General features: G+C 36.9%; 3 protein-coding genes across 10 annotated transcripts in view; 2 read left to right on the forward strand and 1 right to left on the reverse strand.

Annotated features, from left to right (window-relative positions):
- The window catches only part of LOC107663678 (high affinity cAMP-specific 3',5'-cyclic phosphodiesterase 7A-like), a 41,224-nt gene extending 30,927 nt beyond the window's left edge, over window positions 1-10,297 (forward strand). For 3 of the 7 annotated variants that reach the window (XM_016453947.1, XM_016453948.1, XM_016453952.1), the window contains 13 exons: window positions 2,021-2,065; window positions 2,568-2,600; window positions 3,135-3,224; window positions 3,874-4,025; window positions 4,158-4,221; window positions 4,440-4,535; window positions 4,936-5,036; window positions 5,122-5,253; window positions 5,386-5,477; window positions 5,681-5,825; window positions 6,098-6,194; window positions 6,293-6,373; window positions 7,428-10,297. In XM_016453947.1, coding sequence (XP_016309433.1) covers window positions 2,021-2,065; window positions 2,568-2,600; window positions 3,135-3,224; window positions 3,874-4,025; window positions 4,158-4,221; window positions 4,440-4,535; window positions 4,936-5,036; window positions 5,122-5,253; window positions 5,386-5,477; window positions 5,681-5,825; window positions 6,098-6,194; window positions 6,293-6,373; window positions 7,428-7,651 — 1,352 coding nt within the window. In that variant the 3' untranslated portion in view covers window positions 7,652-10,297. The remainder of the gene's footprint in view (window positions 1-2,020; window positions 2,066-2,567; window positions 2,601-3,134; window positions 3,225-3,873; window positions 4,026-4,157; window positions 4,222-4,439; window positions 4,536-4,935; window positions 5,037-5,121; window positions 5,254-5,385; window positions 5,478-5,680; window positions 5,826-6,097; window positions 6,195-6,292; window positions 6,374-7,427) is intronic. The other 4 variants (XM_016453949.1, XM_016453950.1, XM_016453951.1 and 1 more) reach the window with 4 other exon arrangements.
- A 68-nt stretch (window positions 10,298-10,365) lies between these two features.
- LOC107663679 (mitochondrial fission regulator 1-like) lies at window positions 10,366-13,920 on the reverse strand. Of its 2 annotated transcripts, none has more exons than XM_016453955.1 (7): window positions 13,556-13,920; window positions 13,378-13,479; window positions 12,328-12,452; window positions 12,021-12,247; window positions 10,788-11,043; window positions 10,526-10,694; window positions 10,366-10,451 (listed from the first exon to the last, which is right to left on the reverse strand). In XM_016453955.1, exons 1-7 carry the CDS (start codon window positions 13,589-13,591, stop codon window positions 10,404-10,406), a joined length of 963 nt encoding a protein of 320 aa, XP_016309441.1. In that variant the 5' UTR covers window positions 13,592-13,920; the 3' UTR covers window positions 10,366-10,403. The 2 variants fall into 2 exon arrangements, with proteins under 2 accessions (XP_016309441.1, XP_016309440.1); XM_016453954.1 differs by having other exon boundaries at window positions 10,788-11,049.
- Window positions 13,921-14,754: 834 nt separating this feature from the next.
- Window positions 14,755-25,103, forward strand: armc1 (armadillo repeat containing 1). The gene is made up of 7 exons (XM_016453977.1): window positions 14,755-14,994; window positions 15,717-15,925; window positions 17,096-17,187; window positions 21,023-21,212; window positions 21,313-21,429; window positions 21,695-21,769; window positions 23,413-25,103. Exons 2-7 carry the CDS (start codon window positions 15,764-15,766, stop codon window positions 23,602-23,604), a joined length of 828 nt encoding a protein of 275 aa, XP_016309463.1. The 5' UTR covers window positions 14,755-14,994; window positions 15,717-15,763; the 3' UTR covers window positions 23,605-25,103.
- The last annotated feature ends 202 nt before the right edge of the window (window positions 25,104-25,305 follow it).

The following is a 25,305-nucleotide window of genomic DNA, read 5'->3' on the forward strand; positions in this document are numbered from 1 at the left end:
CAAATTCAGACACAGGGTAGATGTATTGCTCTGCACTGGAAGTTACCAAGCGCAGCACATTATACGACAGATTGTGTAACAGAGAGGATGGAGAGCGTCAACCATCAGTCAAAAAGCCTCTGATAATCTCTTCACTACATCCACAGCTTAAGTCATTCCTCAACTGGGATCTGCTTAGCGTTTCTGTGAAATTTGCTTTGATTTAATACTTATCAAGCCCCGACTCGGCCTGATTTCTGATCCCAGGGCTCCAGGAGTTTTATCTGTGCCCCTTTGACTTCATAGGACAGCACTGAAAGATCTGACAGGGCCTGATGTTTAAACGTTGCGTACAAACAAAATGCACATCGAAAAGCACATACTCAATCCCATGTTGGATTAACCTAGGAATCAGTTTAGGTTTATGCTTAGTCATTGTTTTGTCTTTGGAAATTTTGATTTCAGGTGAATTTATCTTGAATTTAAGTATATTTAGACATTTTACGGGAAACTAAAGTGAGATAGTGATTAAGAGTAGTTTTATTGCAGTTAATCATCTCTCTTATCAGCACATTTGAAATTTTATAGCCTGTATCATTTTTTTTCTAGTTTCTAATATTGTGAAACGCAGTAGTGTCACGTGTATGGATGGTGAAATGCAATAAAACATTTGTGCACTTTTATGCGCTAACTAGGATTTGTAAAGTGAACTTGTAAAACATGCAAGTTTTGGAATCTGTTTTATTACTATTTTATGTCAGTTTTGTTGTTTTTATTTATAGATATTGGTCATTATTGGATATTTATCACCTGCTGTTGGATATTGTTTTACTTTTCTAATTGAAAGGAATTGTAATAGAGTATAACCGTTGTGTTCCAGAAGTAAAAACTTCATTCATTTTCTCCATAGGGACATAACATTTTTTTTAACGATAATTTACAAACCTTTAAAGACAGACCTGTTGTGAGCTTTTTAAAATAATTGCGTAATAATGGAATTCATGGTGAAAACTACATTACCCATGATGCTGTGCAGGAAAATGGCACCAATCAGAGAGTTAGACCAGCAAATCATGCCAAAAGACCTTGCAGGGAATTTCCCTTTGCTCTCTCCCTCAAAAAAAAAAAAAAAGTTTCTATAGATATAATTAACAACTTTAAATGAGTAGTTTTATATTTCACCATTTTCAATTTGTCATTTGCAATGCTTCATGGGATTGTAGTTGTTTCCCTCACGTAAGCCGTTAAGTACAAGCCATTAAGTCTGTATCTTTGTCTTTTTGTCTGATTTTCAAATACTTTTTTGTTACAAATAAACGTTTTTAATGTTGCAGCTGGTGGGCTTGGTTCATGGCTTATAAGGCTTTAACAAAGACTTTTTGAAAATCCTTATGGGAAAAATGAATGACAAAAATACTTCCAGAACCAATGCTACTGAAATAGTTGGCGGGCACTATTGCACTTCATAGTTTATGGTAAAAATGTAACCTTTTGAGAGCACTTTGTTTTTAAGAGTGCATGTCGGAGAGATGCCATGTGCATGTAACAGTAATTTTTACTGTGCTTTTTCTTGTTTTTAACAATATAGATTGTATAGATTTATTATATCAGCTGTGCATTAACCATATTGGGCAGAATTTCAATATCTGTGCATCTCGATTGTGTTGTGTGCGATTCATTTTTAAGCAGTTTCCCATTGGGGATGAAACCTACGTAAATTTTATACATGAGGCCCGTGATCTGTGCTGTCAGAGAGTTTAAACAACAGTGGACTACTAAGTATGTGGAGGTTCCACATTAAATCCGTTTGACTGGCATTTACACTAGTTCATCACATCCGAGTTCATCACTTCACGAATCACACTGACTGCTCTGCTTTCTGTCACTGTACCATGAATTAGCAATACGCTAGAACATCATAACAACCTGGAGTCTCTACATGTTCAGTAACATCACGCCTCAAGCATGTAGCCAAAAACCTAGTAAAGCTAACCCTGACCTAATATTTGATCGTAATTTCTTTTTTTGTTTTGTTTTTAAGCTGTGACAAACAAAACAATCAAACCCTCATTCGTGTTTACACCAGGTATGAACCAACACATCTCACCACCAGGAGAGACAAACCCGCTCACTCGCTTTCACGGCCTTTCCCTTTAATAACTTTCCACACCATTCCTCCTTAAAGACCTGAGTCAGTGGGCACAGTCTAATCAGTGTCATTTCTCACGTTAAAATGTCTTCTAATAATATTTGTGGGTCAGGAGATGAGTTCTGGTTTGCGTACGAGAAGTTTGCCGCAAAAACAGAAGACGAGAGCACACTTTTGGTTCAATAATTTGGATGTGGTCTTGCTTCTTCGACCTCCGCGGCTTTTCTTCTGCATGTCCAAATAGCTTCCGTCTGATTTTTCTCTTTTTTTTTTTTGTCTGATTCACCTGTTGCATGTGCTACACTCTTGTACGGTCGATCCGACTCTATGATTGCTTTTTGTTGTTGTTGTTGTGTTTCGTTTAAAACTCGTATCTTTTTTGATTCATTTGAATCGTGTTTTTATGTAATTGTAATTCACAGTTTTGGTATTTTGATAGGAGCTTGTGTAATATTCAAACAGCTGTTTTCAAGTAAGTAAATATACTGGTGGGAGGCTGTTTTATTCTTTGTTTATTGACATTTACACGTTGACTACTTTTTTACTGCACATGAACTCCAATCAGTAGTGACTGACATGTTGGAGGCTGCCATTACTCAGTAAAAGTTTATGCGTCCCCCTCCTTCTCACTCTCCATGCAAATACACACACACACGGCCAGAGTTTGATGAAAAGGCCTATTGAATGACTTTTTAACAGATGTGACTTTAGAGCCTTGGCCAGCCTCGTTGAAGTCCCTCTGATTTCCTCTCCATTCTGTCCTGGGCTGAAGCACAAGCTTGTCTTTCTTCCATGCGTCCTCCTTTGCTCCTAGCCATCTGAATACTAATGCATAAGTCCCTCTGGCATGGCGATGCATGGTCTGTTTCCTGTCCTCTCCTTTTCCCCATCCATCGGCGGTGTGTGTATATCTGTCTCTCTGTCCCCCTGTATCCAGGCCTGTAACCTGCTGAATGTTATGTTTGCTAACAAATCTCTTGAGGACTTTTGTGTTGATGCCTTCTAGGAGATGTGAGAGTGAGAAGTCAGGTAGGCTTTGAACCTGAACGAAGAGGCTCGCACCCGTACCTGGGCGTCGATTTCCGCACTTTGCACAGTAAGTACCGAATCCAGCACTCGCACACATTCCTACTTCAGTGAAAACATGAATTAAATAAACAGTTTTAAATGTCTATTTTTTTGTCAATTTGAAAGTGATGTCTATTTACATTTTTATTATTTAAAAAAAAAATCATAATGGAGTCTAGTTTATTTTTAAGTGGCGCTTCTCATTCACAGTTATGTTTCTTTTCCCATTATCCCATGTGTTATCCCATACTGTGCCCACTGACGCAGATATCCCATATGTTTCTTATCCCATTAATATATTCTAACCTAATTATATTAAAGGCATTTTCCCCAATTCTCATAGTCCCTCAGGCTTTGTTGATCTACCAATGTGGGCGAGCTGAATTCAGGAGAATGTACATTTAGCACATGAAAAGATTTATTGCTCTTTTGTTGTAGTGAAATTAAACTGTTTTAAAGACTCTCTTCAGACTGGTCTTGTCTTTTGTGCTTGAGTCAGGCGTGACCTCTCGTAGGCTGCCTGAGTGCTACAATCGCAACGATAGCAACCAAAGTTTTAAACAGCAGTGAGAGAGCAATTTCAGCTTAATTATTGAGGATACCAATTTTATCTGACATTTTGGATCATGGAATTTCCATGTCCTTTTTGGTGTGTGTGTGTGTGTGTTTATGTACAGCCCGTGCTGAGTCAGCAGGGACGATTCCAGCTCGGAGAATCCGGAGGCTCTTTAGTTTCCAGCGACACCTGCTTTCGTCCCGTCTGCTGCGAGGAGCGCCTCAACTCAACCCCCTCCACATCCTGGACGAGGACTACTGCGGTCAGGCCAAGGTATGGGACCACAAACAAACTCTGTGTTAAAAAAACGGTGACTTTAGTTTACGTTGAATATTCAGGATTTGTTGTATGGTTTCCAAATCAGCTATTGATTTTTCATGCGTTCTCACTGTCATTTTCTCACAGTGTATGCTTGAAAGGGTTGGAAGCTGGAATTTTGATATATTCCTCTTTGACAGACTTACAAATGGTAAATATTTTGATTCTGAAGAACCTTCATATCTCTGTGTTTGTGAGATTTGTTGTGCTTTTCCTGCACTATAGCAAGCCACATTGTATAGGTACACTTCACATTTAGTTGTGGTCAGCTCTGCCACCTGCTGGTTGAATCGTGGCTGTGCAATTTTGAAGATGAAGCCTTGCCTTGCCGAATTCCTCATTCCTCTTATATTCTTTGTTGTTTTTAAGGAAACGGTCTTGTGTTCTTGACATTTAATTTGCTGAACCAGTATGGCCTCATTGAGCTCTTCCAGTTAGACATGGTTAAATTGCGTCGATTTCTAGGTAAGTGTTTTTATGTTTATGACTGAAACTGTTTTTTTCTTTCATTAATATTATTTTTAAAAAGCACAGTTTTATTTGATTAAATACATGTTATTCCACATTTTGCACAGTTCTCCAAACAAAAATCTTCTATACTTTGCACAAATTTGGGTTGTTATGTGACCTCCACAATTTATACTACTAATTCTAAAAAATATATTTATTATAATAAAAATGAATTTATCGTTACTGTAAACCTCACTGGTGGAGGTTCTGCGTGCCACAGTGCACCGATCCAACTAATTGACAATGAAATTAGTTGTTGATTGTCATCATCGATTTAGGCGATTAGCTGGAGCCCTAATATACTGACTGTACTAATCTTGCTGAATTACTTTAAATGTTGTACTCTTGATTTCAGTTCTGGTTCAAGAAGACTACCACAATCAGAACCCTTACCATAATGCAGTCCATGCTGCTGATGTCACCCAGGCCATGCACTGTTACCTGAGAGAACCCAAGGTGATTGTCCCTGTATTAAATGTACCTTAAATTCACTTTTGTTGATTACATGTAGTCTTATAGTCGTCTGTGTGTGTTTTCACAGCTCGCCGAGTCCCTCACATCATTCGACATCCTCTTAGGGTTGCTGGCCGCAGCCACACACGATCTGGACCACCCTGGAGTCAACCAGCCTTTCCTCATCAAAACCAACCATTACCTTGCAGCTTTGTACCGGGTTAGAGCAGCATCCAATGGGATTTAAGCACATCATTAGTGCTACAATCCTCTTTATGTTCTAAGTAAATTACTGTATTTGTAAAGATGTCAAAGTCAGTCAGCACTGAGGTGTGTTTGTGTCGCTCTGTAGAATACCTCAGTTCTGGAGAACCATCACTGGAGGTCTGCAGTGGGTCTGCTCAGAGAGACCGAACTCTTTTCCAGTCTTCCTGCGGAAGACAGGTTACTATCTCCATTTCTTTTTAGCCTAAAGTATTTTTGTTAATATTAATGACGGCTTATTACAACACAAACAAGTCATCTTTTTTCCATTCTATTTTTCGACCTCTTTTTGTAAAAAAAAACAAAACTACTAGCTCTTTAAGACTTCTCTATGTAAATGACCTCGGTTATGACTGACTGACAATAACTGGCGTCTCTAACAGTCTGAGTATAGAGAGGCAGCTGGGATCACTCATTCTGGCCACAGATATCAGCCGACAGAATGAGTACCTGTCCCGGTTCAGGACACATCTGGATGAGAACGACTTGTGTTTAGGAAACGCTTCTCATCGACATTTCGTTCTGCAGGTGGGAATTTGCAATTCAGTATTAATGTCACTAAAAACAAACATTATGCGGTTTATATATACTTTTTATATGCCAGCTTTGACTTTGAGATATAAAATAAAAAATTTGAGATGTTTGCTTTAAATAAAAAAAGGAAAATTATTATAAAAAATTCTAATGCTGACTTTAATGTACTTGAAGTTGTGATGTCCCGTTTTTAAATGGAAGGGACTGCATACCATATTTTTAAATAAAGACAGACACTTTTGGGCATAAATTCGCGTGTGTTCCAGATGGCCCTGAAGTGTGCGGATATCTGTAACCCATGTAGACCATGGGAGCTCAGCAAACAGTGGAGTGAGAAGGTCACGGAGGAATTCTTCCACCAAGGTACCCAGTTCTCATGATGACCATGCTCTTTACGTGTGCTGTTAGTTCACTGTGTTCAAAAGGTAATCATTGTGCTTTGTTGTCATCATCCTATTTAGGTGACATTGAAAAGAAGCATAAACTTGAAATCAGTCCACTGTGTGATAGTGAAGCCAACACCATAGCCAGTGTTCAAATCGGTAAGAAATGGAATATTCTCCCCTGAATACGGGAGAAAAGGAATAATAATAAAATATCATTATATATATATATATATATATATATATATATTTAAGGCAAGACACTACAGTTTTTTTCAGGCACTGGTCAGTTTTGAGAATTTGAGCTATTTTGCTTCCCTAAATTGTCTTGTTTCAGACTAGTGGAAAGAAAACTTAAAAAATACACATTTAAGTGTTTATTATATTTTATTTGTGTATGTAGATTTCAATACACATATTTAAAGGCCTTTTTCCTCAAAATGAGCCAGAAATATCTACTTCAGTAGCACTTACATAAACCTAACTGTAGTTTTATTCTTATCTATATTTTGACGAGTATTACAGAGGTGCTTGTTCATATGACATTTGCTTGATTTATAACATTTTATTCCTAAAAATATGTTGAATTGTTTTTTTTTTCTGGCTGTTGACAGTATTTTCTGATTTATAGAATGATAAAAAGAGATGCAAAATTTGTAATTCATTATTAAATTGAATAAAATAAATAAAATCCCTTCTGTGAAAGCTTTAAATCTAATATATCAACAAAATGAAACAATTTTGAACCTGGCTTTATCCAGTGTTTAGATTTCTGTTCTGGAAATGTGTGCATATGAGTGCATATTTATTAAGATAATAAAACATAATTAAACTTTTCAGAAAACTTGTAATACAAAACAATTATTTTAATGCACTGTGATTAATTGCTGCGATTTAAATGTAGTGTCTTGCCTTAAAAAGGAAAAGATATATATATATATATATATATATATATATATATATATTTGTGTGTGTGTAAAATAATATATAAATAGTATTTATAATTATACCTAGTAATAATAGTATTACAATGTAATAATATTACAATGTTTAAATATATAAATTTGTGTTTGTTTTGTATTTTATTATGTGTGTTTATAATATAGTAATTATGTAATAATCGCATTATAATTATCATTACGATAAATGATTTATTTATAAGGTCTGGCTGATCTAGTGATCTCTGCCTCTGATTCTTTTTCTCTGCCACCAGGTTTCATGACTTACGTGGTGGAGCCTCTGTTTGCCGAGTGGGCGCGCTTTTCGGACACACGGCTCTCTCAGACCATGCTCGGCCATTTGGGCCTGAACAAGGCCAGTTGGAGTGCCATGGAGCCAGAGGCGTCAGGGAGCTCCGAGGAAGGGGAGTCCGAACCGGGCCGTGCCACAGAAGAGCCCAGTTCCAGAGTCTTATCTCAGGGAAGCCAAGAGTCATGACACCCCATCGCTCGCAGAACACCTCTACTGCCCTCAGCCAAACATCTTACGTCACGCCACCCATCTCCAATCAACCACTGATGATTTGTTTTCTTCTTTTTCGTTCATTCGGTCGATTTAATTTATTTAATTTTAAATGCTCATTTACCCTTCAACATAGAGCAATACATAGATACCTCATTTGGCTACTGCTGCAATTTTGTTTTCTTTTAATTATTGTGATGTATTTATTTAACCTTATTTGTTTTTTTTCTTTTGGGCGTTACTAATTCAACTCTGATGCTTTGATTAAAGACTGCAAGGGAATGTGGGGTAGGAAGGAACCCCCTCCTATGGCTTTAAAGTGCCATTTTGAAACAATTAATTGCTCTGAAAGTCATTTGAAACACCTTGAGTATTTAAAGGAGAGGCTTTTACAACCGCACCAAGAGACGATGTGTGAAATCGAATGCGCGCGAGTGTGTGTGAGTGTGTGCCAGTGCTTCTGCAAATCAATCTTCCTCCTTGTGTACAAAAATACAAATGTGAAGAGCCCAGTCCTTTTGCTGCCTCTGAAGACTGTTTACACATGTTGTTTTCTAACTGAATCATGTTAGTTCTGTGATTATTGCCTTTTAAGGACAGATGTGAAGAACCACTTGTAAGTTGTTTTTCGAAGCCTACTGCTGATGATCAACGCAATCTGTCGGACTGCAACCACGTCTGTGTGACGCATCAGATGCCATACGAATGCCATTTGTGCTCCATTGCATCTCTCTCCCCTGTATTTCAGACAATGTGTCGAAAGAACGTCGCTCCATGAAAGGTGGCAGAGATGAACCCTTTCGACCGTGGAAGAAGGATCTTGTCACGGGACATGTAGCTGAACGGACTCCATGGATTTTGCTCAGGTTTTCACCGACCTGCTTATTTGGGAGAAACAAAGAAGTAAAAGGTGCCTTTTGTAGGTAGCCACCACCCCTCTTTCCCTCTCTCCTCTGTATTTTGTAAAGAAAAATAATAAGTCCTTCTCAGAATGTCTCGAAGCCATTCTCGTCTCTTTGGAAAACTGCTACAAAATGCCTTAAATCTATGCACAAAGCTAAGTGACCAAACCAGCTGTCGTTTTCATTTTTAAATCATCCCATTGTCCATTTAGTGCACTGTCTGATCCTTTGCCTTTTTGTCGTGGTATTTTTTTCTTTTAATATATGGAGAATTGGTTTAATGATTTGATTTTTAACATTGAACATTCTATTTTTGTGAATTGTTTTGGATTCTGTACAGAATGGACAGTTGTTTTTTGTGTTTCTCTTGATATTTTGAAAGAGAAGAGGTGCTTTATTTTAGGTGATTTGTATTTTTGTTTTAAGTGCTGTAAGACTGTTGATATAAGAAAAAAAAACTGTTTACAGTTTGTTGTAACAGCCATTTTGGGGAGACGACCTATGTGTCAAGTCATTTTGTAAAGGCTTTGCCGTATAACCTTTTGATACATACTTGTTGCATTTGCATTTTTGATGAATAAAACCTCACAAAATGTTTCTCTACCGGATAGCATGCAGTCACGCTGTTCTATATGAACTTAATCATGTGATGAGCGTGTCAAAATGTAGCCAAATAGAAGCCTCAATACAGAAATGAAGACACAGATTGACAGTTTTAGGTTTATTCAAGAAATGAAAGTCCATTAAAAATGGTTCTGTAGTGTGAAATAAAATCAACCCATTTAGAAAAATGATCACAATCTATAATAAAACCAAAAATATGTCTCAACTAAGAGATTCCCTTCAATTCTGAGGTACTCTTCCTATGTGCTGGCCATTAAATCCAGTATAAATCTTTGAAATGAGAAATCCTGTACTGTAATATAATTCAAATGCACTGACTTTTGGTGCGCAGCAGACACTTTTTAGTTATATGTGCAAAAATACAGACATTTTAAAGGTACAAACACTGTCAAACAATTCTGCTGATAGACTGAAGTCTAATTAAACGGCACTGGACTAAAGATAGCAAGCTTGATATGTCATAGACAAACAAAACTACATTATTCAAGTATTTATTAAACTGGTTAAATAACTACATTACTTCCAGAACCATATCATGTAAATGTTCCAAAATAATAAATTAGAAGCTTAAAAGGATTTTAAATGAGCTCTCATTAAAGAATTCTTCAACTACTGACAGCACCATCTAAATCTTATTTATGATCACAAAAGTGTGGTTCATAATTGCTATAGTGGTTACATGACAGAAAAACCTGAAGTAACTAAAACAAAAAGAAAAGTATGAACTGTACCTTTGAAGTAGACAACTTCTGCGCAAACAGGTGTTAAAAATACACATAAAACTACCGATAAAGAACAATCCATACACTTTGGTGTTTTCATTTAACATTATCCCTTCAAATGAGAGGAATCCAACAAGGTTGAATACTTGCACTGTTGACCTTCCAACAGATCCAAATAAATCCACTTATAAAATCATACCTAAAACCCAACAAAAAGAAGGCATTTCTCACATAACTGGCATTAATGATGGGACTGGCTGTTGTACAAAATGCATTGATAGAGTTGAACTTTTCAAAGTGCAAAATTACATAGATATCCAATAGGGAAACCAGATTGACTGCATAGTGTTTGGCATTTGCATGCTCACCTAAATGAACACTAACAACATTTTGAGGGCTAACAAGAAAAGTTAGCCGGTTTTTGAAAATTATGAGACATCAGGTTAACTACATTAACCTGCTCAGATGAGTTGCTCCATCCTAGTACAGTTTCCTCCTTCCAGTTGATTTTAACATATGCTGTCCAAACTGGAAAAGCAATGGCACAAAGTGACTATGGCACTATGACAATATACATAATTTTTTCAAGTGATTTCTCTTACCTCTGGTGTTTCTACATGGGTCTTATTCTCAGGATCTATCAAGTTAAAGTTGCCATCACATTCACTATCGCTCCGGTAGCGGTGAGCGAACTTGCGTTTCAGGGCCTCTGCGATTAATGCTGCAGCGTCTGTGGGCTCAACAGGTTTTGGTTTCGTGTCCTCTTGATGACTGGGAATGAAAGGACAAATGAACTCTATTGGTAAGTGTTTACAATCAGCTTTGTATGCCATCACTGTCCAGATAAAGCCCTGTAACATTCACCTCTTAACTGAGCGCAGCTTCACTTTGCCTATGTCTTTGAGTACGTCTAGCATGTTGGGAAGCTCTGTCTTTTTAGGTGCCGAGTCCAGTACGGTCTTTTCTTCAGTCTTTTTCCCACGCCGCTCTCGGATGAGATCAATGGCGGAATAGCTCCTCTGCATGCCGGGGCATAGAGGAGGAGGAGGAGGAGGTGGTGGAGGAGGAACTGGAGTCATTGGTGGAGCTTGGGGCACAGGGGGACCACCAGGTGCTGGAGCTGAAACAATGCAAAAATTGCGACTTTAAATGGGTAAAAAGTAGTAATACTAGCAGAGTGCTATTTTATTGTCTATATATCAAAAAAAAAGTAAAATACAATTTTGAGGCCAGAAACATAACTTATGCAAGTACGCCAACACTTTGCAAGCAATCATGTATCGTACAAGCTTAACGGTAACATCACTGTGGCATATATTTGGGGCATAAAGAACAACTATCCAGTGTTGTTGTTAAATATAACTAATCAACAATTAATCAATCAACGTTGTGAATAAATCTATTTTTTTATACATTTGCAAGTACTGGTACTGTGTGGGATTAATTCGTTTCTGCTGTTAAATAGAACTAAAAATATTAAAACTATTTTTTTGTTCATTGAAATAAAGCTGAGAAAACCGGAAAATATGAAAAACATCTAACAGGGTTTCTGCAGGTCTTGTGAAGGTAAATTTAAGGCCTTTTTAAGACCAACTAAAGACAATTTATGGAATAAATTGAAAGGGACACAAAGAAATCAATCACAATGAAGTGAGTATAATTAAAACAAGAACAAATATCTGCCTACAGGGTCAGAAACATTACCTTTTCAAAGGGAAAACAAGTTTATTTTTCTTACCCATTGACAGACATTTGTTATTGTTTCAAGCATAAACCCACTTAATTTTGTTACATTTCTCAGAAAACAAGAATTTATATCTTCATTTTGCATCTCAAGTAAATGTATCTTGATTCAAGGAAGTTAAGATTTTCTACTGGAAAACAAAAAAATACTGAGTAAGATATTCTTTTTTTGCAATGCATGCAACATTTAATGCCATGACTTTATAAATGTAAGACTTTCTTCTCTGATTTAAGACCGTTTCTAACTACAAATTAAAATGTAAACTACAAATATAAAAATAAAAGCTACTTCAAAATACTAATAAATACTGAAATAGTATATACTAATAATACTAAAGTAGCACTGCAACTAACCTGTGGATTGAGCGCTGTGCTCCTGTGCCTGAACGATCTGTGCGATTTGCGCTCCGAGTTTGGCCAGCTCAGTCTCCAGAGCACTGATTTTCTGAATGGCTTCATCGTTGATGATTGTCTGACTCTGTGGTGCAGGTTCAGCCTGGTGCACGCTGGGTAATGACCGCCGACGTCTCAGGGGTCTGCGCTGCTGGGTACGGAAAAACAACCCAGAATCTGTCTCAAACCTGCAGGACATACAGATACATACATGATAATTACGACATTCAAATTTCTGTTTTCTAAATCAATTTAGAAATATTTTCACCTGTTTCTGCCAGAGCCAGCGCTCTCTTCTCTGTCCATCCAGCCCACATCAGCGAGTGTGACCACAAGTCCATTTGGCCCATTTGAACTGTTGAGGAAACTCGCTCCTGCAGTGAATGGATGAAGCTACACGACCCAAAGACAGTTTAAAGAACAGTTAATAATTACAACACCTGCTCAGGGCACTTTACAAGTCTCACAACAACGACAAACAAACCCTCACAGACACTCAAGCACTCAAACAATGTCAGAACTAGCCTACAACAGCAGAACAAGTGCCAAATGTTTTTACAGCCACGGCAAAGTAAACAGCACCAGTGAAACCAGTTTAGACATCTCCTAGCGATTAATGAAGCAATTAGAACATTACAATGTCATTTAGCTCCTTTATCAAGAGGAAATCAATATTAATGCCAGTATTTTATTAAAAAAATAAGCACTTCAAAACTTTTTTAAAGAGCTCTTGGCCTAAATATTTCAGCAATGATCCAGAGAACTGACCTAGAGCAGACATGCTGCATTCCTGACATACAGGACAGCTGGAAGGAAGGGCAGAGAAGAGAGAAACAGAGACGGTAATAAAAGTTTCAAGGTCAGTTTAATGTCATCATACTTTTGTTTTAAAGGTTAGACGGTAGGAAAAGGCTAGATTAGATATTATGAGTTGAAACCTGTCCCAGATTCATGATTGTTTATTGTCAGCACACTGATGGAATCAAAACAGAACAGGACAGAAATATGATAATATGGGAGAGATGAAAAATGAAAGGCCAAAGATGGAGGGTGTTAAAGGTTTTGAGATGTAAAAATGTAATAAAGGTAGAAAACTGATAATAATGGAATGAAAATGAATGAAGACTACCTGAAAATACTAAAATAGAAAATATAATACTGCAGATATTTAAAAACATAACAGGCACTCCAAATACAAATGTGCACAAAATAGTTTGTAAAGGTTATTGTCTGTTGAAATAATTACAAACATTTTGAGATATTCTGTCATTTATATGTTTTGACATTTGAATGAACAAAAACTGACATATTAAGTTACCTGAAAATGGACACGAGGGCAGGGCGCTAAGGGAAGATTTGTGGCAATTCTTCTGACAATACTTCTGGATGACCCATAAGACTTTGACGATGATCCAAAAGCCTAAGAGAGACATAAAGATGAACATTCTTCCAATCATTAATAGCGCGAACTGTACATATAATTCTGTATATCTTACCAGGTCCATTTCTATCCGTCTATGATTTCCACTCATCTTGTAACTTCAATTTTTTTTCTTCATTTGCCAGAAAAGACTGAGGTACTAAACATTTTTCTAGTAGTTTCTTCGTAAAGCACATGAGTGTGTGTCGCTAATAGATACCGCAAACAGAGGACTAGCTTTACCACAAAGGTTAAAGGCGCTAAAAACCCAAGCGTTATTGTTGTTTTTTTGTGTGTGTGTGTTATATTAAAGGCGCTCTTAGTTGTTTACAAAAGTTGTCGCGATTTCTAATAGTAAACTAGTAAACTGCAGTGTTACAGACTAGTAGGGTCCTAGCTACGCTAATGCTATCCAGCTGTTACCTGTATTTTTCCCATAGACTGTACTGTAGGGAAAGAAGGGCGGGACTCAACAGTATTGGCCAATAGAGTTCAAGGGTGGTCGGTGGTCCTAGGAGTACGGAGTCAACCACTGGTTTGGAGTGGTGGATTGACAATACAACTGGCCAATCATAAGCGAGTTTTGACTCACAGGCACAAGGCATGCATTAGAATGCATCCATGGAATGGATTTGCTGTATTTCAGTAAGTGGTGCTTGGTTGACTGTGACCGGTTTAAAAAGAAGACAATTTTATGTATTTAATTTAAATAAATAATAAAAAAAGATTGGTTAAACATTGGTTATTTGGAAGTAATTTAAAATGTTTACTTAAATAAAATCGTATCAAACCTGTTTATATTTATTTATTTTTGCCTCACACTTCTATTGTTTTATGTATTGTACTGGCTGACTATAAAAAATGCACATTGAGAAAGTGTAATACACGTTTCCCCTGTTTGTCCAGATATCACTGTCATTACATATCAGAACTAGACAATTTTTATCTGCTAGTCTACATTTTAAAGGTGAAATACGATTGTTTTATACTTCTGTTCTGCCTTCGAAATTCCATTTGTTTTGTCGTGTATTTTAAAGCGATTATTTATTTTAGTATTGCCCCAATATACATAAAATATATGAATAGTATTTTTACTTGCTTCCTTGGTCCTGATGCTTTCTTTGTATTTAAAAAAAAAACAATAACAAAAGCCAAATAAACAAATACTTTAGTAAGTTTTGGGTCAGAGTTGAAACAATTCTATAATTTGCTTCATATTGTCTCTTAGTAAAACCCTTTCTAATTGGTCGAGAACGCATGGCGTCATAGTCCACATCCTCCAATTAGTCTGTCTAAAGCCAGGAAGTGTTGTAAAGGGTGCTAAAAACTCCGCAGATAATGGGCAAATATGCCTGACCAGAACAGCTGTCATAAAGATTTTTAACCATATTCACTGTCGTCATTACACAAGCTACATCCAATTGCGTATCCATCAGCACTTCATTTGTCGGCGGGTTTGATACTTTGACTGGACAGGATCATCTGAAGCGAGGAGTCGTCCTGGGCGTGTTTGCTGTAAGGTTATGCGTGGACAACAGTGCCACAACACACACAAGGTTAACAAGATAGATACCATGCACATCAGAATCAAATACACTGATAATACATTGATTATTATGTTTTGGATTCATATAGCTGTATATTTATATGCGTCCTGATAGAAATAGATTTCGCCTTTCTCTTTCTGCGTGCTGGTATTGTTTTTGTTCTTGTTCTTGTTCTTGTTCATAGAAAGACATTCATATCCACATGTATTGATGTCTGTAGACTAAATATGCGTTTACATGCAGTTTTATGACTCCTATGAGAATTCAGATTGCCATTGTCTTGTGATGCGGTGTTAATGTTAGCCGGTTAGCACAGGGCCCGTTTAAAGGCCACGTTATGCTATGTTGTGCTATGTGAATCAGACATGACCATCATGGGTCATTCAGTTCACTATGAATGAAAGCCAATAATAAGTCCTGTGTATAGAGATCATATGTAAATCAGACAATAAATCTCAGATTCGTGTTCTTTTTTGTTTAGATAATACAGTTACAAAAAATTGATAATGTATATTAAAAAAATAATTAAAATACCAGAGGTTGAGCAGACAGAAACTTTTTATCATTTATGTAATTCAGTTTATACCAGCTTTTATGTTGTTTTTTTATGATAAACCTGTGCTTTCTGTCATTGACAGCATGTTCCACAGTATCAGAAGTAATCCAGTTCTGATTTTTATTCCCCCTCAGCTAAGATCTGTGTATTTTATGTGCATGGCCCTTGGTGTGGGAGCACCATGAGTGGGGAGCCTGATGCCTTGGCTGTGGTGAATCAGCTGAGGGACTTAGCTGCTGACCCCCTCAACAGACGAGCTATTGTCGAAGATCAAGGCTGCTTGTCAGGCCTCATTCTCTTCTTCGACCACCCCAATCCACAAGTCGTCTACTCTGCGCTATTGGTAAGAGTCTGTTTGTGAAACATTTGCAGACGGTCTTTCTTTCTATGGTTTACTGCCATGTTAGCATAGTGGTAGTTAAGGGTTCAAATTAGAAGTCTTTATGAACTTAAAGATAGATGATGACGATATGAACCCAGTATGAACATTTATTATAATAATCATATGGCGATATTCTCAAACAAACAGTAATGTTTTGATAGCTAAAATGTTTCCATTTTTCTGGGAAATCTTATAAGTGGTATATTTATAGTTTACTGTAAACGATTTCAGCTTCAACTTCAATTCAGATATCTCAGTATAAAGCGTAATAGACAGCATTTACAACTTTAGAATTTCCCTGCTAGAATGTCAAGTTATTGAATTACACCTCCAAACATTTTTACGTTTTCCAAGTTATTATATTTGATATTAAAATTATTTCAAATATTATTTATAATGATATTATTGTTTCAAACAAATAGATTTGATATAAATAATAATAATAATAATTATTATTAATCTCATACTTTGATACAATTTCTTAGACATCAAGGGATGCATATCAACCAATCAGATCACGCAAAGCCCATCCAGACTTGTCACATGACTGCCGCCTGCTATACTTGTAACTAATAATAATAGTATATATTATTATAATTATTATTTAATTGTTGGTATTATTTATTATTTTATTATTATTATACTTTTATTTGTTTGATATCAAGGCATTTGTATCAACCAATCAGATCAGTCATTGCCCACCCAGCTGTCCTTAGACACATCACATGACTGCCACCTGCTGTCCGGTATTGTCACAATGCTTAGCCTAACTTCTACAGGAATGACTTAGTGTATAACCCAAAATATTTAATGTCATAATGCTTTTAAATCCTTAAACTCTAAGCCCAGGTTTAAATTAGATTTTGAACCCCAGAATTTCAATGTGCCCTCTGAGTTTTGGGCCCCACTTTGTTTTATCTCTTTCAGAAGGACATCACACCTGTGGAGACATTTGGACAATAATGGAATAACACATTTCTTTTACACACACACACACACACACACACACACAGTAACTCTGACCCAAGTAGTTCTTGGTGTTCTGTTAACGGATTTGTTATCACAGCGGTGCCTGGCGGTTTGCCTCTGTAATGGCCCTGTGTGACCCTTAATGGCTTTGTGTCCTTCCAGGCGGTGCGCTACCTGGCAGAATGCCGTGCCAACAGGGAGAAGATGAAGGACGAGCTGGGAATGATGCTGAGCCTGCAGAACGTCATGCAGAAGTAAGTCGCTCCCATCACGCTGCCACAAAGCATGAAGTCAACACGAGCTCGCTTTGCACTTTCCTGCAGAAAACCTCATCCTGCTGCTTTAGTTGAAGTGAATGTGTGTGGTGGGCAGATTTAAAGCGCATGAGAAAGGTCGTCCTGTCATAAGCAGATTTGTCTGTTTTGACACTAAACGGGAGTGATGATGCAAGCTTGCTGTTGAAGCGTAATGCGAACTGTCAGGCAACCTGATGTAGTGCACGATTGCATTTGTTAATGTCCAGCAGAGGTCAGTCTAAGACACCAGAGAGAATATCATACCGCTATAGACATTGAGGAGTTCATGTTCAGTGGCCATGTTCAGAATATTGGTCAATCAATATGGATTTTTCATATTTCTTATACATTTACCTGGCAAAAAGGAAAAATGAATCATAACTTAGGGCTCAGCAGTAAAGATGGTATGAGAGCCAGTGTGAGAGTTTAGTTTTTTGTTTGTTTGTTTGAAGAAGGTAATACTTTTATTCAGCAAAGATGCATTAAAATGTTTAAAAGCGACAGTAAAGACATTTTTAATGTTACTAAATATTTGTTTCAAAGAATGCTGTTCCTTTAAACTTTGTATTCATCAAAGATTCCACAAAATAAATAATTAAGCAACTGTTTTCAATGTTAATAATAATAATAATAATAATAATAGTATCTTCCATACCAAATCAGCATATTAGAATGACAAAATTAAAATTAAACTTTCCATCATGGGATTAAATATATTTAAAAAATCTTAATATGCAAAAATAATTTCTTTTTTTGAAGTATTACTATTTCTATTGCATTTTTGGTCAAATAAATGCAAGCTTGGTGGGCATAAGATACTTATTTTAAAAGATTACTGACCCTAAACCTTTGAATGATATTGTAAATCTCACAAAATAGGATATGAGCTGGCTAATGTAGATTTTGTTGAAACTGAGGATTAGCACCATTTTCTAGTAAAATTGTTTATATATTTATAGATGTCATATATCTACATTATTGCTGTTTCATTAAAAACTATCAAATTATTTAATAAATGTGATGTTTATATAATAATAATAATTTTAATAACAACAGTTTGTTACATAACAATATTAATAATAAAGTAGTATTATTTTATATAACAATAAACCAATAATAATAATATTTAACTTATGACACAAATTTTTTTTGTGATGGAGCAAATAGTGCCAAAGCAAATCTGATTTACTGCAGAAAAAAAAAACTTACTGTTGAGCCCTCTTTTTTGTGAATTAGAAAGCATGAAACTCGGGGTTTCTTTTACCTCATATGTCAAACAGCACTGTAGATGCCGACTGATTCTTTAAATATTCATACAACTGCATGTTTTTGACATCCCCATGGCTAAGTATTGAGGCGCAGGATCCATGTATGTGTGTATATTCTTTGCAGTTCAGGCTTATTTCGAGTGCGAAAGTCTGCAGGCTTTTAGACGGTGAGTGCCTTCTGTTTACATGGAACCTCACAGACAGAAGTGCCAATGGTTGGCAGAGAGCTGCGTATCCTTCTCTCAGGGCGACTCCCTGCGATTCAGCAGTCACTTCAGTTAGCACAGATGCCATCAAGGAGTGCCCTGCAGTTCCACAAGCTGCCCGTCACAATTTCCGGCACAATGATTTTGGGTAGAGGTCGTGTATCGCCCCAGTCTGTGAAATTTTATGGCTAGAGGAAGTGAAGGAATCCTTCATCACCCCTGATGACACTGCAGATCTCAGAAAAAAGCTACGTTAATGCTTGAATTAGGTTTTTTGATGAATGTTCAGTGTTTTCTCACATTGTGTCTTTAATACTAGCTATTGACTGTATAGGTTGATAATTGATATACAACTTCCTTTTGACGGAGGATGTAGATGCCGTCAGCATTCCCTCAGGTGTACATGGGAAGCTTGAGGTCTGGCAGCTCAGATATGCCAGCGAGCAGATGTCTGTTCCTGTAATTCTACATGAGTGATGGCAGCGTTGCATCTCCTCTATTAGCGCCTGTAGGGCATATCAAGATCCTGATGTCACGCCTGAGCTCAAATGCTGATGTCAATGATCTGCTGTCTTTTTAAACCCTATTAAACGAACAGGTCACTTGACTATAGTTAGTGACCAAATAAATGCTCAACGCCGGCTCGTCAAGTTTACTTATGAGACTTTGGAGGCGGGGACAGTGACTGATAAGAGCTGGAGAAAAGTCAGTCTGATGGAGCTTGAACCAACTAACCTTTAGTACATACAATTATTACATACACATATACAAATACATACACAGCTATTATTTTCAGAAATAATTTTTGTAATACATTAAACAGCTGTGACCCAGTGAAACCAAATATCTATGTATTGTAACACCGTAGACTACAGTTGACTGAGTGTTGAAAATGACCAATCAAAGGAAAGGAGACATTAGCCACTGTCCCCGCTTCCAAAGTCTCATAAGTAAACTTGATGAGCAAGTGAGTGTTGAGCATTTGCGAGCGCTAGTCACAGTACTGTGCTTTCGGAACCACATTTGTGCACGCGGAGCAGAAAATGCACTCTCATGAGTGTGTTTTTCCGTGCACAGATACAGGTGTGTGCGTTCGCGGAGCAGAAATGAGCTCTCGCGAGGATGGTTGGAAAATTTGGCATTTTTAAGACATGATACTGTATTTTATTTGCAATTTTTTTTTCTTAAATCTGGAATATAATATAAAAATGAAAAAACGAAATATTCTGAATATTAGACAGTTTCCTCGCTGGTTTATGCATGTCTTTAAAAAATTTTGCAGCTCAATAAAGCTATTAATGTATAAAATTACAGTAGTAGTAAGGAAATAGTTTTCCTTTAACTAATTTTTTCCCCCAGATTTTTATTCACATATTTTCCTGATACTGTATTTTATTTGCAATTTTTTTTTCTTAAATCTAGAATATAATATAAAAATGAAAAACGAAATATTCTGAATATTAGACAGTTTCCTCGCTGGTTTATGCATGTCTTTAAAATATTTTGCAGCTCAATAAAGCTATTAATGTATAAAATTACAGTAGTAGTAAGGAAATAGTTTTCCTTTAACTAATTTTTTCCCCCAGATTTTTATTCACATATTTTCCAGAGTTTATTTTATAATACCTAACAGTATGTATTTATTTATTTATACATTTATGAATGTACGCATGCATTTTTTATTTTATTTTATTTATGTGTCCTTATGTTATAAATGCTTTCTTGTCATTTCATTTGATGGCAGACATAATATAGTTTAGTGTGTTACTTTTACATTTAATTTCTTATTGCTTAATGGGCAACATCCCCAGAAAGTTTTATTTTATTTTGTATTTTGTTTATTAGTTTATTTTAATTATTCTTTCAAATACAGTATTATTAGTGTGCAGTAACAGTATTTTTTTTGCTTGTCTCACTATGATGCATCAATCTCTTCATTTTAAAACTGATTTTAGTTAGGTTCAATGTGCATTAGTTTACTTGTGATATTAAACCATATGGAATGCACGACACTAGATGAATCACAATATTGTCTGTGCTAAAGGTTAGTTGGTTCAAGCTCCATCAGACTGACTTTTCTCCAGCTCTCATGCCGGCAGATTTCCCCCCCCTGCACAGATCTATGTCGTGTCCCCTTGTCTGCTGGAGGGATGACCTTTTCAAATATCAGCACCGACAAGTACTGAAATGTACAATACATGATCTTTACATACATGAGCATATTTGCGCAGTTATTTCTTTGTTCATCAACAGTGGCCGTTTTCGTTTGTTTTTTCACTTGTTGTGATTCCTATAGTGATCTGTGATGTGTTTCACTAGGGGCACGTCGCCAGGCGAGACCAAGCTGCTAGCTTCTGAGATCTACGAGATCCTGCAGAACTCCAGCAGTGCAGAAGGCGAACAGGCAGAAGCAGCCACCTCTTGCAGAAAAAAAGCCCAATTTTTCCTGGGCTCAACGAACAAACGGGCCAAAACAGTGGTGCTTCAGATCGACGGGCTTGATGATTCGGTAACTGCAGTCAAACAGCTTGTAATGGAACCCGTTTAATCAGAGCGTATGGAGATATTTGGTATTGCACAATTTGGCACTTTGTCTCTATTTATGTCAGGCTCGGAGGAGTCTTTGTGAAGAAGCCCTGCTAAAGATCAAAGGTGTCATCAGCTTTACCTTCCAGATGGCTGTGAAGAGATGTGTGGTGAGGATCCGTTCAGACTTGAAGGCCGAGGTGAGTTTACAGTCTAGCACAATCCATATGACCATCTACAGACTGCGTAAGAATGCCAGTGAAGTGTATTAAAAAAATAAAATAAAATGTATACATTTAAAGTGCCAGGTTTGGACATCTGTGAACATTTTTGAGTAATGACATAAAGAATAATTAAATCCAGTTTGAAAGAAGTGATGCTTAAGAAATGAATCACACTTAATGGATCAGAGATGCTACTAGAGAATCTATTTCAGCATTCTCATACTGTTTCTTAATTTTTCAGGCGTTGGGAACTGCTATAGCTTCAACCAAAGTCATGAAGGCACAGCATGTAGTGAAGGGGGAAGATGGATTGGATGTGAGTAAATCAAATGAACAGATCTCTGGTCAGAATGCACACAATAAATAGACGGTTGAACAAAGCATGAAAATAGTCATCTACTCACCTTCACATCACTTTTTGAAACTAGACCACTTTTCGAATCTGGACCGCTTTCCTTTTTTTGCTTGGAAACGTCTTTTTTTTTTTTTTGCATTCCATGTAAAATCAATGAAATCATTCCAAGTCACTGTTTTCTTGCTATGTGAGGTATTCTTTTGAGTCAGGTGCTGCGTTTAATTTATTTGGTTGCCTCTACCTGAAGATGTTAGCCGATGCTGTCTGCATCTGTCCTCAGAGCTGAGGGTAATGCATTTCGACATGTTGAGGGTGAACCCTGCTACACTCGCCCCATCAGAAGCTTTACTCATTTTCCCCTCATCACATGATCACTCAGGATGTCCCTCTGCCCCAAAACCGTGTCAGAGGGCCCTGGAGACACACACATACACACTCTTGCATGCAGATGCAAATAGGCACAGTGTGGTAATTAAACAAAGATGTGTCCACTCTGGTTGAATTGGAAGGGCAATGATAGTGATGACCTCCGGTGGCCGTCATCCCGGAGGTCTTGGACACTGCTTTACTATGCACTTCCTCCTTCAACCAGCAGGTGGCACAATTGATTGAGTAATGGTCTTATTGATAGCACTGTTTTGCATTGAACAGACACAAATGAAAAGCTTTGTTGTAAGAAAAACAGCAATATAGTTAGTAGGGCTGGACTAATATAAGTAAAAATATTATGTCTTATAAATTTTGATGATACTTGATGTATTTGCTTTAAAATAGTTAAAAAAAAAATTGGTGTAGAAACAATTTTCCCTCTGAAATTGCTAGTAAATTTCACAATTACAAAGAAAGGCAAGTAACACATTGAAGTATATTTTACAGTCTACTATTAGCATCAATAAGGACAATAATATTAAAATGTTAATAGTTTTTTTTTTCATGTGCACCAACATTTTTGTTCCAAAAAAGATTATAATTCCTGAATGCCTCATGAGGGCTTCCTTAACCATTTTTGAGTGATGATGCAAAATAAGTAATTGGATTATTGTTATGAACCAGTTCACTGAAATTTGTTCACTGACAAAGTTTAAAGAATTGACTCATTTTAATGATGGTTAAAGACCCAAATTAATCACCTTTTTTCACCCTTTTTGAGACCGGAAGTTGGGGCAGAACGTATCTTTCTGTTTTTGTGTGTCTTATTCCACCTAAAAATCATTTTGAATATTAAGTATAAGTAAGTAATTTATATGTATCTGATATATCGCTTAGACTTAATAATTCTTTCATTTTGTATCATAAAGATGGTTAGTTTGTTGTTTTGGCTGCAAATTTATATATTTTTTTATTTTGTATAAATAATCATTTTGAATATTAAGTATTAAGTATTAAGTAATTTATATGTATCTGATATATCGCTTAGACTTAATAATTCTTTCATTTTGTATCATAAAGATGGTTAGTTTGTTGTTTTGGCTGCAAATTTATATATTTTTTTATTTTGTATAAATATTATATATAATATATAAATAATGGAATTCTGCTGGCAAGCTTAAAAATTATAACAAAATGGGTCATTGTTCCCATTGCTTTCTTTCCCTCCCATCCAGATTGTAATCCCATTCCAAGGGGACTCGGATGTGGTGGTCGAGCAGAACATAAATTTGCCGGATTATCTGCCTGAGGACGAGAGCCTGTCTCAGGAGCAGCACAAGGCTGTGACACGACTGGGCTCCGTGCAAGATGGCGTGAGCTGGCTGAGCACGGCCGCCAACTTCCTGTCCCGTTCATTTTACTGGTGACCCCACGACTCCCCGCATGCCCCGCCCCTTTACAACCCGCCCTCGACGTGCCAGACTGCCGAGCGCATCCGCAATAAACGTATAACCTTGTTCCAACTATATAAAAGGCTACAACAGGCGGCTGTAAATGGTACGCGATCCAACCTGCTCCTGAAACTCACGTTAGCGCTGCATACGCACCTCACGAGACACTAAAACCTGAGAGCAACCGGGAGAAGTTCACAGAAAGCATTTCATGTGTATCTGCTCTCTCTTATTCACCTTTTATGTTTGGTCATGGGAAGGTTTTCAAACGATGCGCCCCAGATTCTCCTTGCAGGTTTGCTTCTGTTGAGACTAAACAACGCCTTGGGGGTTTCGCCAGGCGGGTCGTACCTTGAGGTTTTCTAAATTTCTACAAATTTGGGTGCTTTCTGACGTGTTCTAACCCTTCATCTCAGCTTTCTTGTACATTTTAAAAAATTTTGTTTGTTTTTCAATTATTTGATAATCCTAATATTACTTTATTCATCAGCACTTTTCAAAGCATGCATATTTTTTTGAACTGTGTGTGTCTTTGCTATGTAGCTTGTTGATTAATTTTCTCGGTTTTAAATCCTCTTTTTTTGCTTCGTCTGAACTTCTAAAGCCTTCTGAAGATGTGATTTTTAGGTTTGAAATGTGTAGTGATGGTTCACTCTTCCTCACAGAGCTCATTTCACATAAAACATAATTAAAACACCTGCACTGGTTGGTGTGCATTAATAATAATTAACGGTTTAACGCCTCCAGTAAAGAGAAGCCACCAGAAAATAGCTGTTACTATGTGTGAAAAATTGCTAACCTTTTATGTTACAGCATGTGCCAAACACCAGATAACCTTCTTTACACTAGCAAAATATGTTGTAAAATAGCTCTGACCCTTTAGGAATTGATATTATAAACTTTTTTTTTTGTACCTTTCTTAAACGTCAATGCAGTTTTCCTTTATGCCATGCTGACTATTTATAAAATGTTTTTTTTTGTGTGGGAGTGTGTGTATTCCTAAATACCATAAATCTGAATGTTTTGTTCAGGGCCTTTCATACACACGGTCATTTGTAATGTGGGTTTTTGCTAGCCAAAAGTATGATCCGGTTTCTGACCGGTTATGTGCACGTCACCTCTGCATGACCATCAATCACCCCTTGAGATTTCCCTGACCGACGGTGTCGTTTAACAGTTTAGATAATCAACTGACCTCACATATTGCATTCAGGGCGTTCAGTCCGCTCAGGGATGTGTGTACGTTGTCCTGCAACTGATGGGTCTCATGTACATCGCAGTTTAACGCCGGTGCGTTCCCAAAAGGAGACCTACACACATCGATATCAAAATGAGTTAAACCAGTATATGTCCTTTCCTAAATGTACCTTTTGTTTTTTTTTTTTCACCTTATGCTGGAAAACTTGGGTTGTCGTAAGGTATCAGTGTTTGCACCCTTTTGCTTTTTTCCGCATAATCAGCAATACTTTAAGACTGTTTTTTAATTTGCATCATGTCGGTTCACGTTGAGGATGTGTTACATAGACCGCATTAGTGTATAGAATTGAATCTCACAGTGGCACGCTTTTGGTTGGGTTTAAGATGAGATAGAGGCCATCAGTGTTATATTTATGAACAAAATCCAAATTGAATTAAGTTTTGCATTTTCTGTATTTTTATTTACTTTCATCTTGTACT

This window comes from Sinocyclocheilus anshuiensis, unplaced genomic scaffold (genome assembly GCF_001515605.1).
Source record: "Sinocyclocheilus anshuiensis isolate Anshui unplaced genomic scaffold, SAMN03320099.WGS_v1.1 scaffold928, whole genome shotgun sequence".
In the NCBI taxonomy this organism is placed as follows: Eukaryota; Metazoa; Chordata; class Actinopteri; order Cypriniformes; family Cyprinidae; genus Sinocyclocheilus; species Sinocyclocheilus anshuiensis.

What these genes read in the sequence shown, in the direction of transcription:
- LOC107663679 (XM_016453954.1), bottom strand. Translation starts at nt 13,591, where the DNA reads ATGAGTGGAAATCATAGACGGATAGAAATGGACCTG. An exon ending in AAGCTGCGCTCAGTTAAGAG is followed by an intron (nt 10,695 to 10,787) that starts GTGAATGTTACA and finishes TTTCATTCCCAG; the next exon opens with TCATCAAGAGGACACGAAAC. An exon ending in CCCATGTAGAAACACCAGAG is followed by an intron (nt 10,452 to 10,525) that starts GTAAGAGAAATC and finishes TTGCTTTTCCAG; the next exon opens with TTTGGACAGCATATGTTAAA.
- armc1 (XM_016453977.1), top strand. Translation starts at nt 15,764, where the DNA reads ATGAGTGGGGAGCCTGATGCCTTGGCTGTGGTGAATCAGCTGAGGGAC. An exon ending in TCGTCTACTCTGCGCTATTG is followed by an intron (nt 15,926 to 17,095) that starts GTAAGAGTCTGT and finishes GTGTCCTTCCAG; the next exon opens with GCGGTGCGCTACCTGGCAGA. An exon ending in CTGCAGAACGTCATGCAGAA is followed by an intron (nt 17,188 to 21,022) that starts GTAAGTCGCTCC and finishes GTGTTTCACTAG; the next exon opens with GGGCACGTCGCCAGGCGAGA.